The 11,684-nt window shown below is 43.0% G+C and overlaps 2 protein-coding genes across 3 annotated transcripts in view; both read right to left on the reverse strand.

The window, feature by feature from the left end:
• CIDEA (cell death inducing DFFA like effector a) overlaps positions 1 to 11,684 on the reverse strand; it is a 557,707-nt gene that overhangs the window by 304,998 nt on the left and 241,025 nt on the right. The gene's annotated exons all lie outside the window — the stretch shown is intronic.
• On the reverse strand, positions 1,834 to 11,261 carry PSMG2 (proteasome assembly chaperone 2). 2 transcript variants are annotated; one of them, XM_069853831.1, is made up of 8 exons: positions 11,157 to 11,261; positions 8,476 to 8,647; positions 7,644 to 7,702; positions 6,563 to 6,681; positions 4,720 to 4,893; positions 2,614 to 2,734; positions 2,078 to 2,188; positions 1,834 to 1,988 (listed from the first exon to the last, which is right to left on the reverse strand). In XM_069853831.1, the coding sequence occupies exons 1-7, from the start codon at positions 11,223 to 11,225 to the stop codon at positions 2,096 to 2,098; spliced, it is 807 nt and encodes a 268-aa protein (XP_069709932.1). In that variant the 5' UTR covers positions 11,226 to 11,261; the 3' UTR covers positions 1,834 to 1,988; positions 2,078 to 2,095. The 2 variants fall into 2 exon arrangements, with proteins under 2 accessions (XP_069709932.1, XP_069709931.1); XM_069853830.1 differs by having other exon boundaries at positions 1,834 to 2,188.

The following is an 11,684-nucleotide window of genomic DNA, read 5'->3' on the forward strand; positions in this document are numbered from 1 at the left end:
ATATATTTAAGTAATTTAAACCCCAAGGCTTTGTACAAATTAACTCTTTCCAATGCACACACTGACTCCACAAAGCGTCTGCGGTGCTGAGTGTCATCTAGCACAGCAGGTTGCAGATGGCAGAGGTATTTACCAAATTTCAAGTTCACAGATGTTACAATAACAATGTTTATGAAGAATCCTAAACAAAGCAGTTCATATGACCCCAAAGGAACCAAGCACTTACACAGAACCAGCTAAATAAAGCTTACGCAATCACCTGATTTAAAAAACCAAAACCAAAACCACACAACCTCCCTCAGTCTAATAAACTTAAAAAGCCAAGCCTATTGAGAATCCCTTTTTACCCCCACACCAACAGCTGGCAAAGCCTCAGGAAGCACCTCAGGTGCCTATGTTACTGTTTCAGAACATTTGCCCTCTGTATAAGCCCCACGCAGGCTGTGGCTCTGGGACAGGCGCTGCTCAGTACCCTGCAAGATGCTGTAATAAAAGACACCTGCAGGACTGCTCCCTTGCAGTCATTACAGCTGTAATTACCTGAGCCCTACACAAATACAGGAACATGCCTGTGCTCATCTAGCAGAAGGACCAACATGGATGTAATGCAGGGGTAGGCATTCATCCCCTTCTTTCTGAAGAACAGGTTTTATCCAAGGGAAGCGTCAAGGAGGTACAGCTGATTTAAAAAGCCATCTCTCTCCATCACACTGGGTTGCGCAGTGATTTCAACAGAGCTCCATAGATTAAATATTTTGCCCCCTTTAAACACCACCATTCTAAACAGAAGGCATCATCAGTTCCCAATCTGCTTAATCACATCCATCCAGTCTTCTAAAGTAACAGAGTTTACGTTCTACAATGAGTACACAAACTGCGAGGCTGTTCTTTCTTCTGTGATCTGTTGTGGGCCCCCCACCACAAGGATGTTGAGGCTCTGGAGTGAGTCCAGGAAAGAGCAACAAAGCTGTTGAAGAGGCTGGAGAACAGGCCTTATGAGGAGCGGCTGAGAGAGCTGGTTGTTTAGCCTGGAGAAGAGGAGGCTGAAGGGAGACCTCATTGCTCTCTACAACTACCTAAAAGGAGGTTGTAGAGAGGAGGGTGCTGGCCTCTTCTCCCAAGTGACAGGGGACAGGATGAGAGGGAATGGCCTCAAGCTCCGCCAGGGGAGGTTCAGGCTGGACATTAGGAAAAAATTTTTCTTGGAAAGGGTCATCGGGCACTGGAACAGGCTGCCCAGGGAGGTGGTTGAGTCACCGTCCCTGGAGGTGTTTAAGTGACAGGTGGATGAGGCACTGAGGGGCGTGGTTTAGTATTTGATAGGAATGGTTGGACTCGATGATCCAGTGGGTCTTTTCCAACCTGGTGATTCTATGATTCTATGGTGATTCTATGATTCTTGACTTTTTCTCTAGCATGTCAGCAAAGCCCCGCCTCAAACCAAACATGATCAGTTAGGCCATGCAGAGGCATCAGTGTATGGAAAGGGGAACTCAGCATCTCCTACAGCTTCATTTTAAGGTCAGCTGTGGATTTTACTAGTAACTGATACCTGAAAGCTGGCAGGGTGGCTGAAGCCCAAACCACGACCATAGAACCATCAGGTTGGAAGAGACCCACCGGATCATCGAGTCCAACCATTCCCATCAAACGCTATTTCCTCTTGTCCTATCACCTGTCACAATCCACATTCAGCTTCAACGTCTGACTTCTCATGGAAAAGGAGGGTTTTATCTTCATAAGAAAATATATGCCTGCACATCAGTTTCAAGTTCCCCACTACATTAAGAAGGTGCACCACAACCTTTTCCAGAGCAATAATGCTTAACTGAATAATTTTAAAAAATATTTTATTAGAAAAAAATCCAACCAACATTATTCAATAAACAACTGTACAAAACGTATTTCTTTGATCAATTTGTGAAAGTTACCTTAATTCCTTTAGCTACGCACATCTGGGAAAGGGTTTCTTCTTAAATAAGGAATTTCTGCAGAAAACAAAGGAAGCTGCTGTTGCTTGGCAATTACTGTGTAATCACCTTCTTGTGGGACATTTGAGACCGCACACGTGACTTACAGAAGAATCCAAAGCTGATCAGAAGAGAGCAGGTGGAAGACCATTGCCAAAAAGTAAGCGCCAAGAACTTGGTATTTTCCACTGGGAAGAAGTATCTGTGGAATTATTGCTCTACAACAAAACAAGAATAACTCAGTAAGTTTTAAGGAGTAACAATGTGATTCTATCTCTGGCACATGGATTAAAAGAAGGGACAGCATTTCAAGTGTCAATATCATTGCGGGTTGCTCTAGAGACCAGTACTGGAAGATTGAACTCCATCAAACCTCTATGCAATTTCCCCCCACACTCGTCAAAAGAACTGGTGCTGAGGTTTGGTTTTTCAGGTGGGGAAATGCCCACTGAAATTTTAAATCAAGCTTCATCTTTAATTTGGCACGTCTTTGATCACTAAGGGCCAAAATGAACCAAACTAATACCTTTTCAACTAGTCTAAAATTCAGCAGAGTAACATTCTTCATGTTCTGTATTGAAGAAAAATTAAAATAATGGATATAAAATACAAAAGCAAGAACGCGAGATTGAAGAGCACTTACTTCACTTTTAATTAGCTGGAGCCATTCATTAAGGTAGTTAACAAGTGTAAATGCATCAGGGATGTTGTCCCCTTCTGAGCAGAATTTCAGAAGAACTGCCATTTGGATTCCTTTTGAGCAGCTGCAACAAAAATAAGCAGGCATTTGTATTTCTTTTCTAAATTCAGAACAATTCTGTTTACATATTAAGAGCAAAAACAACCTGCATATGGCTTGTTAAAACAAACAAAACCAAATAAAAAATAAAAACATAAGCATATATAGCCAGATTTTTTTTTCCCTCTCCAGACTTCCTCATGAGGTTGAACAAGGCCAAGTGCAAGGTCCTACACCTGGGACAGGGCAATCTGCGGTTTCAATACAGGCTGGGGGACGACGTGATTGAGAGTGGCTCTGCAGAGAAGGACTTGGGAGTGCTGGCAGATGAGAAGCTCAACATGAGCTGGCAAGGTACGCTCGCAGCCCAGAAGGCCAACCATATCCTGGGCTGCATCAAAAGAAGTGTGGCCAGCAGGGAAAGGGAAGGGATTCTCCCCTTCTACTCCACTTGGATGAGACTTCACCTGGAGTACTGTGTCCAGTTCTGGAATCCTAAGCATAAGAAGGATGTTTAACTGCTGGAACCAGTCCAGAGGAGGGCCACAAAGATGACCAGAACACTGGAGCGCCTCTGCTATGAGGACAGGCTGAGAGAGTTGAGGTTTTTCAGCCTGGGGAACAGAAAGCTCCAGGGAGGCCTTACAGTGACCTTCCAGTACCTGAAGGTGGCGACAAGAAGCTGGGGATGGACTGCTTACAAGGGCATGCAGTGACAGCACGAGTGGGAACGGCTTTAAATTGGAAGGGGGAAGATTTAGATTAGACATTAGGAAATTCTTTATGCTGAGGGTTGTGAGGCACTGGAACAAGTTGCCCAAAAAAGCTGTTGATGTCCCATCCCTGGAAATGTTCACGGCCAGGTTAGATGGGGCCTTGAGCAGCCTGGTCTGGTGGGAGGTGTCCCTTCCCATGGCAGGGGGGTTGGAACTGGATGACCTTTAAGGTTCCTTCCAACCCAAACCATTCTATGATTCCTTGACTGCATTTTCACACTTCATGTTCTTTTTCTTAAGACTTGAATTTGTCCTTTGCTTTGAGAGGCAGTAATCCTAGGCCATGGGAGAGTTATTCGAGGCCTCTTCTACACACTTAGTTTGCATTTTTGTGGTGGTGGGACATTATACAGATGCTTTGATTCAACCACACCTTACCCTTCCATGCATTTCAAACAGCAGTTTTGCAGGCTTCATACTGCCACTTTACTCACAATATTCCCATTTTTTAATTTAGAAATGAAGATTGTCACTACAGTTTTAGTTTGTTAGGGTTTTTTTTTTTCTCTTGAAGTCCTGGAAATTCTTTTCTTTTGCATTTGTATATTGTTTCCATACTGTCTGTACAAAGGTAAGCGTGACATTAGTTAACTTGCCTGTTGTTGGATGCACCAGCTTGGACAGGTGTCAAAATCAAGAGCTAAAAATCAAAGTGGATATTCCACCTGACACAGAAAACTACTAACTTTTGCAGAGCTATAGTATGGTTGTACCATAATGAGCGAGAGTTACTATCCACAATTCAAAACTCAGACATGCTTTCAGCACAACTTCTGATGCACACACCTTTAACAACCCCCCACATCTAACTGTTCGCTGGCCCTGAAATCTTAACTCATTCTTAGTGCTCAGACTTTTTTTAAAAAACTAATGGTGGAACTGTGCATCACAGGAACATTTTAGTTCAAATATCACAGTACAGCAGTTCTACTGTTTACAAACTGTGGTTTGCACAAAATCAGACATCAGATTAATCACAATAACTGTAAAGGCTTTGTGATTTTCCTTTAGCCCACTTACTTACGCTTTTATCATATTTTAAGGTACAGAATTCCCTACTGTTTTCCTCTTGACTACAGGCTTGATCTGGAAGAAGTTCTATTCCTATAAAATTCCCTTCTACAAAAAGAGGGATTTTTCTTTTCCTGTAACATAGCAGTTTAAAAGATAATTTTACCTTGTACTAGAACCAAGACTTCTGGTATCTTTCTGGACTTATCTTTAGGCAACTCACCTCTCAGTAAACAACTGTTTCGTGATGCCACCTCCAGGAATATGCAGAACTTTTTCTTTATCATTTATGCCAGGGTAAGCTGCTACTTTTTCCATTTCTTTCCAGTTTAGCTCCTGCATAAGGCCTCCAACCACTTTCTCAAGATCAGGCGTAAGCAAGTAGCGCAGCGGTGTCCTACAGACAAATCAGGAATACATTCAGTCTGACAATAAAAGACAGCACCATCATTATTACTTGTGACAGAAAGAGGCTACAAGCATTAAGGACCTCACACCTGCGATGAAGAACCGCACCGATACTGCCGTCCTCCTCAAATTAAACTTAAAAAGAAGTTTGTGGCTTCAAACCAGTACAAACCACTCAACTTTCTGCTTTAAACAGAACTAAGGTACCTTCTTTTTAGAGGCTCAAATAACTGGCAAGTACCAGATACATAAGCACATTAATAGAACTGCTTATGGTTGTTAAAAGGATTTACAGATAAAATGTGCTTTTTCTTCCTTCTATCCTTCAGATAGGAGGCGATTCATTTAAAGTGTGTTGGAGTAAACTTAGACAAGCTTTAACAAGCTCATAGCACAAACACATGCAGCCTTCAGTCGAGCATCTTCTGAATGCACTACTCTCGCTCTTTAGTGAATCTGCTGCAAGAGCGTTGTTCTGTGGTGCTGAGGGAAGGTGAGGGCGTTCAATCTCCACAACTTATGACTCAGACCACACTGAATAACCATTAGTCCTTCTCATTTCATTTCATGTCAGCTGGCCATTCTGCAACTGTATGCAGTTATCACTGAAATTATACCCGGGGTGTGCACAAATCTCCACATTTATACAGTGTGAGGATATCAACTGGTCTTTGGCAAAAATACTGGGGTTTGTTTGCTTTTTTTTTTTTGGTAAATCACCAATTACAATGTCCTCAAATATCCAGTAATGCTTGTTTTTTAAATGGATAACATCTAATCAAAATACAGTAGAGTCTGAACCTCACAGCTGCCTCCTAACAAATAAGAATTGATAGCTTCCCATAAATAATGACAGCTTTCCATATTAAAGAAAACCTTCAAAACACAGAATAATGAAGTGGTAATAAAGTAATTGGTATTCTAATTAACTGTTAAAAATCTAATCTGTGACTTGTACGTTAGCAGCTAATCCCTGACATCACTTGCAGCCACAAGGAATGAAGAAAACTGGGACTCTGTTGCCTGACGGTGGAGGCCAAGTGTAATTTACTTACAGCTTATTATTTGTTCAGTACTTTTGACAGTGGTAACTAATAAAGTCCAAAGACTAATCCTGTATAACATAAGGTTTTAGTAGTATACTAAGTATTTTATGACCTATGTATACAGCAAGGCAAAAGAAGCCTGCAAAAAGAACTCAGCAGAGGGAAATATGACAGGCTAAGACAGTTGAGGTTGTTCAGCCTGGAGAAGAGAAAGCTATAATGGCCTCCAGTACCTGAAGGGGCCTAAAAGGAAGCTGGGGAGGGACTTTTCACAAGGGCATGCAGTGACAGGACTTGGGGGAATGGCTTATAATTGGAAGGGGAAGGTTTAGATTAGATATTAGGAAGAAATTCTTCACAATGGGGGTGGTGAGGCACTGAACAGGTTGCCCAGGGAAGCTGTGGCTGCCCCATTCCTGGAGGTGTTCAAGGCCAGGTTGCATGGGGCCATGAGCAGCCTGGTCTGGCGGGAGATGTCCCTGCCCATGGCAGCAGGGTTGAAACTAGATGACCTTTGAAGTCCCTTCCAACCCAACCCACTTCTATAATTCTGTGTCAGTTTGTCCAAAAGAACGGAAACATTCATTAGGTCTTTTAATAACACAAACATACCCAAGGAGTTGCTCATCATCGCGCTGGTATGCGTGGCTGCTAGATAGAAGAATCACTCTGGCACATTTGCTGCTTTCCACCCAAGAAAGCAGCTCTTGACAGAATGGCCTGTACTTGTTCTTTATGCAAAGACAGACAGGGGGAAAAAAAAAAGGTGAAAGATATATTGTGTCCTTAAAAATAAGACAAAGGGCAACAATTCCAGGTGTTACACAGAACGCATAGCAGTGGTGCAAATTTATCTTCATATTAATCTTCAGCTTCAGATACATTTTTAAGAAGTAGAGGACTGCTCTGGTTGTTTACTTAATCAAAACTACTCATATAATGATAAAAATTGTCATTAAGACCATGTTAGCAACAGCGGTATCACCTCTTTTACGTGCCATTAATAACAACAGAAAAAGCTTTAGAGTAAGACAGGATGGCAGGATCTCAAAGTACTTTTCCATACTTCAAACTGCTAAAGCTACAGCGTAACACTTTTGCTGGTGTGGTATTCTGCTTATTTTAAATTACAGCCACTGTTCAGTTACCAAGTAGTTCTAAAGTCTTCATTTTTTACGTAATTAATGTAGTTCAAATTAAAATAGAATACTATGAAACAATTAAATTGGACCAATGTAAAAAATTAAGCTATTACAATAGAAGATTCATGAAGGCAGTAAGCATAAAGAAAGAAATTGACAAAACCATGACCATTTTCTGTTTTCAAGACTGTTAATAACTATGGACATATTTACGCTAAAATCTACCAACATAGGTGGGTTGCTCTGAGGCTTTAAAAAACCAAAACTAAACCTCAGCCCTCAGTGAATGCAGAGGTCAGGTTTTGTAGCTGAAATTGTATCAACTGCAAAAAGTGTTATGGCACATAGTGGAAAAAACTTCTGCTATCTTTCAGTTTGTTTTGTGTTTCGTTCTTTTTAAGGAAATGTTTTATAATGTGGCATCATTCTTCTGGCTTTGCTTATTTAGTCTGTTTAAATGTCTTAATATTTATCTAGGCCACTTAAACCATCTACCAACAGAAGTATTCAAACTGAATAGGGAAGTAAAAGCAATCAGTAAACATACATACCTTTATAAAAGGTGATCTGATCTGCAGAACTACAAGTTTCTTTGAAAGTAATGAATACACTACAAGAAGAAAGCAATAAGGAGATTTGAGCTTACAAGTATCCACATATTTCCAATTTACAAAGCTGACGATGGTAAACCTTTCAGCTATCGATTCATATGAGAAAGCTTGACAATACCCATCATGTTAAAAATACGTAGTTTTGACCACTGTCTTCATCGGACTTAACTTCACTTGGTATCAAGTCCAAAGACCTGAATGAAGTGAAATATATACAGATCTGCCTCCCACAGTCATTCAGACAATCTCTTTATCCAGCTTAGCAAATATTATAACAGATTATTCTGAGGTTTTCATGATTTAAGAGAGGAGAACAAAGAGATGATATGCAATGGTCAATATAGGGAAAGAACCTAAGAATTTGAAGGGGGAGAAATGTTACATAAGGAAAAGGCAAACATAGGTGGGAAGGAGGGAAGGAAGGAGGACAAATATCTTTCTATGCCAGAAATTCAAATTGCATTCCAGCAGTTTACTGCAATTATGTGCAGACTTCCTGTTGCTTTGGATTAAAATTGCAGAGTTTTGGCTGCATTGTAATATGGTCAAGAGTCAACATTTCTTAGAGGCTCTACACATCCAACTGGTTATCCAAAATAACAAGTTTCCTCAGTGAAGTGTACATACATTCTTATCTGTAATTCACTGGAGTTGCTGTTGCTGACCTTACTTTAAACACTGTTCACATAAGCAAAATGTAACAACAACAAAAAGTAAAGGTGACATTCTTGCACCTTGCAGCCTGCAAGTATCTTCAGCATTCAAAACCCACCTTCAGCATTTATACTCAGCTCCACTGAGTTTTCTTCTGCTGTTGCATATGGATTATTTCCGACCATTGGCACCAGGCAATCAGTGTAGAAGTAACCAACTTTAGTCATGTTGAGTGTGGAAACCACCAGATCTATTGCCAGTTGACCAACATTTCCCACAGACACTGCTGGCTGAAGTAACAGAAGTTATTGAATTATGGTGTGGTTTATGGACAATACAATAGGCTCTTCAAACGGCAGAAGTTTAAAATACTTCAGTTCTGGTCATACATCATTTCTAAAAGTAGCTGCTCATTCTCTGACAAAGGTGACTGACTGTTAGCAGATTTCTCCTACAGACTTTGGCCCTGTCCCACAAAAACATGCTGGCCACTTCTGCAAATAACCCTGTCTTATTGTAAACCCAATCAAAGGCTTGGAAACTTGTCACCTCCCTCTCCCTCTTGCATAGAGAGTAGATAAAAGGCACTCAAACAACTGAGACTGGCAGCCCTCAAGTGAGATCTAATGGTAAAGTCAGTATTGCATATTAAACCTATAAAACTCAGACTGATCCATACACAAGAGCAGGTCAGGGTTTATTTTTTAAGGATGAAAATACTAAGGGTCATCTTGGATTCATCTCACAGGAACTATAGTGAATTGTCACTAATCGGGGCAGATACTGACCTCATCTGGTGACACCAAAAGAGAAATTCAAGAATTTGTGTCCTTCAACAGATACTAATACCAGAAGAAGATTTACAATTTAGAATCACAGAATCATAGAATAACCCAGTTAGAAGAGACCCGCCGGATTATCGAGTCCAACCATTACTATCAGACACCAAACCACGCCCCTTAGCATCTCATCCACCCGTGCCTTAAACACCTCCAGAGAAGGTGACTCAGCCACCAACCTGGGCAGCCTGTTCCAGTGCCCAATGACCCTTTCCAAGAAAAATTTTTCCTAATGTCAAGCCTGAACCTCCCTTTTCAGAGCTTGAGGCCATTCCCTCTCATCCTGTCCCCTGTCACTTGGGAGAAGAGGCCAGCACCCTCCTCTCCACAACCTCCCTTCAGGTAGTTATAGAGAGCAATGAGGTCTCCCCTCAGCCTCCTCTTCTCCAGGCTAAACAACCCCAGCTCTCTCAGCCGCTCCTCATAAAGCCTATTCTCCAGACCCTTCACCAACTTCGTTGCTGTTCTCCAGACTCTGTCTACGAATTTCTGCTGTCACAAATAGTGGAAATAAAATTTGATGCTGATAAGCCCCCCATGAAAGAAGGCAGAACAGCACTTGCAGACAGTCATGACCAACTGGCTGGTATTCAACAGCCTCGTACTCCCAGATAAAGAAAACAGCAGAGATCTATTTCCTGTGTCCTGTCAGCTGATCGGCACTATTTCCTGTGCGGCCTGCAGAGTCATCCCAGGCTCCATGAAAGCGGATAAGGGGATAAGATCATTAAATAATACAGTAAAGGGACTCACCAATAGGAAAAATAATGGTTTGCTACTTCACAGCCTGCACTGGAACTCGTACCGCACAATAATAAACATAACCTCAGGTTAGCTTAAATCGATTTCATACTATCTATGAAGATGATCTAGTGGGAGGTGTCCCTGCCCATCACAGGCAGGGTTGGAACTAGATGATCTTTAAGGTCCCTTCCAACCCAAACTATTCTATGATTACAAAATTTCCTAATCAGAGTTAAATATCACATAAATGAGGATTTTTTCCTTAAAAATTTCACATCTAAATGAAGAAATAACCATTTATTCCAGTGCCAACCCACAGATACTGCAAATTTTGCAAGGTGACACAGGGCATTTTAATCGTGGAGCACAGACATACAGCAACAGCTCAGCACAGAATGCTCATCTTGGAAAGAGCGGAAACTGGGGGGCTGAGGAGGCAAAAATGTGTGGAAATGGAAAAGTATGCTTTAAGCTTTGCTGGAAACAGCTCTGGGAAGGACCTCTGCAAATCACCCCAATATAAAATAATAGAATGGTTTGGGTCAGAAGGGACCTTAAAGATCATCCAGTTCAAATCCCCACTGCCATGGGCAGGGACACCTCCCACTAGACCGAGCTGCCCAAGGCTCATCCAACCTGGCTCTGAACACCTCCAGGGATGGGACAGCCACAGCTTCCCTGGGCAACCTGTGCCAGTGCCTCACACTTCCTGGAAACAATTTCTTCCTAATGTCTAAACTAAATCGCCCCTCTTTCAGGTTAAAACCATTACCCCTTGGCCTACCACTGCACTCCCCGATGAACAGTCACTCCTCAGCTTTCCTGCAGCCCCTGCAGGTACTGGAAAGTCGCTGTAAGGTCTCTTTGGAGCCTTCTCTTCTCCAGGCAGAACAAGCCCAATTCCCTCAGCCTGTCCTCGTACGGGAGGTGCTCCAGCCCTCGGTCATCCTTGTAGCCCTCCTCTGGGCCTTCTCCAACAGCTCCATGTCCTTCCTGTGCTGAGTTAACCCGGTCCAACCCGCAGTCACAGCACTGAGGCTTTTCTAAAGGAATAACCTTGACTCTAGAAACGTATTATTTTAGATCTCCTTTTTCCGAAGCCTGATCTCCCCCGCCACCCCGGCGCGCAGGGAGGCGAGAGACCAACTCGCCCCTGATGGAAGGGGGCAGAGCCTACTCCCGCGCCGCGCAGAGACGGCGAGGAGTTGGCACTCACCATGAGCAGCGTGAAGCCTTTAAACCCGGAGCCAGAGGACCCCCCGCCATGAGCGCACGGAACAAACATGGCGGCCACGAGGCGGGTAACCGCTCCCCCTCCCCGCCTCGCGCCGCTCCGTGGGCGGGTAACGGCCGCCGCCGCGGGGGGGGGGCGGGGCCGCCGCGCGCGGCCTAAAGGGCGGGAAATCGAGGGGGGAGGCGATTCCCACTTAGACACGGATATACATTTCCCCAGAGGTCTGATGCGCTTTCCGTTACTTTCCAAGGCCTGATTCTAATGTTATCATGAGCTTCACAACAGTCAAATCTCTCGCTGATTAGGAGCTTTGGCTCCAGCTCAGCCTGGCCTTGCCCTGGAGATGGGGAAAGCTGCAGACAGAGGGGATCCCAGCAGAGGCATCTGCTCAGCATGGGTCACGATGAGCACAGGGTGTTGTCATCTCCAAAAGAACAAAGAGTGGAACAGTGTCTGGAAAAAACAGTATTTGAAAAAAAAAATGCTCTAAACCCCATGCTCCCAGAGGGA

Source organism: Phaenicophaeus curvirostris, chromosome 3, assembly GCF_032191515.1.
Source record: "Phaenicophaeus curvirostris isolate KB17595 chromosome 3, BPBGC_Pcur_1.0, whole genome shotgun sequence".
NCBI classification, from domain to species: domain Eukaryota; kingdom Metazoa; phylum Chordata; class Aves; order Cuculiformes; family Cuculidae; genus Phaenicophaeus; species Phaenicophaeus curvirostris.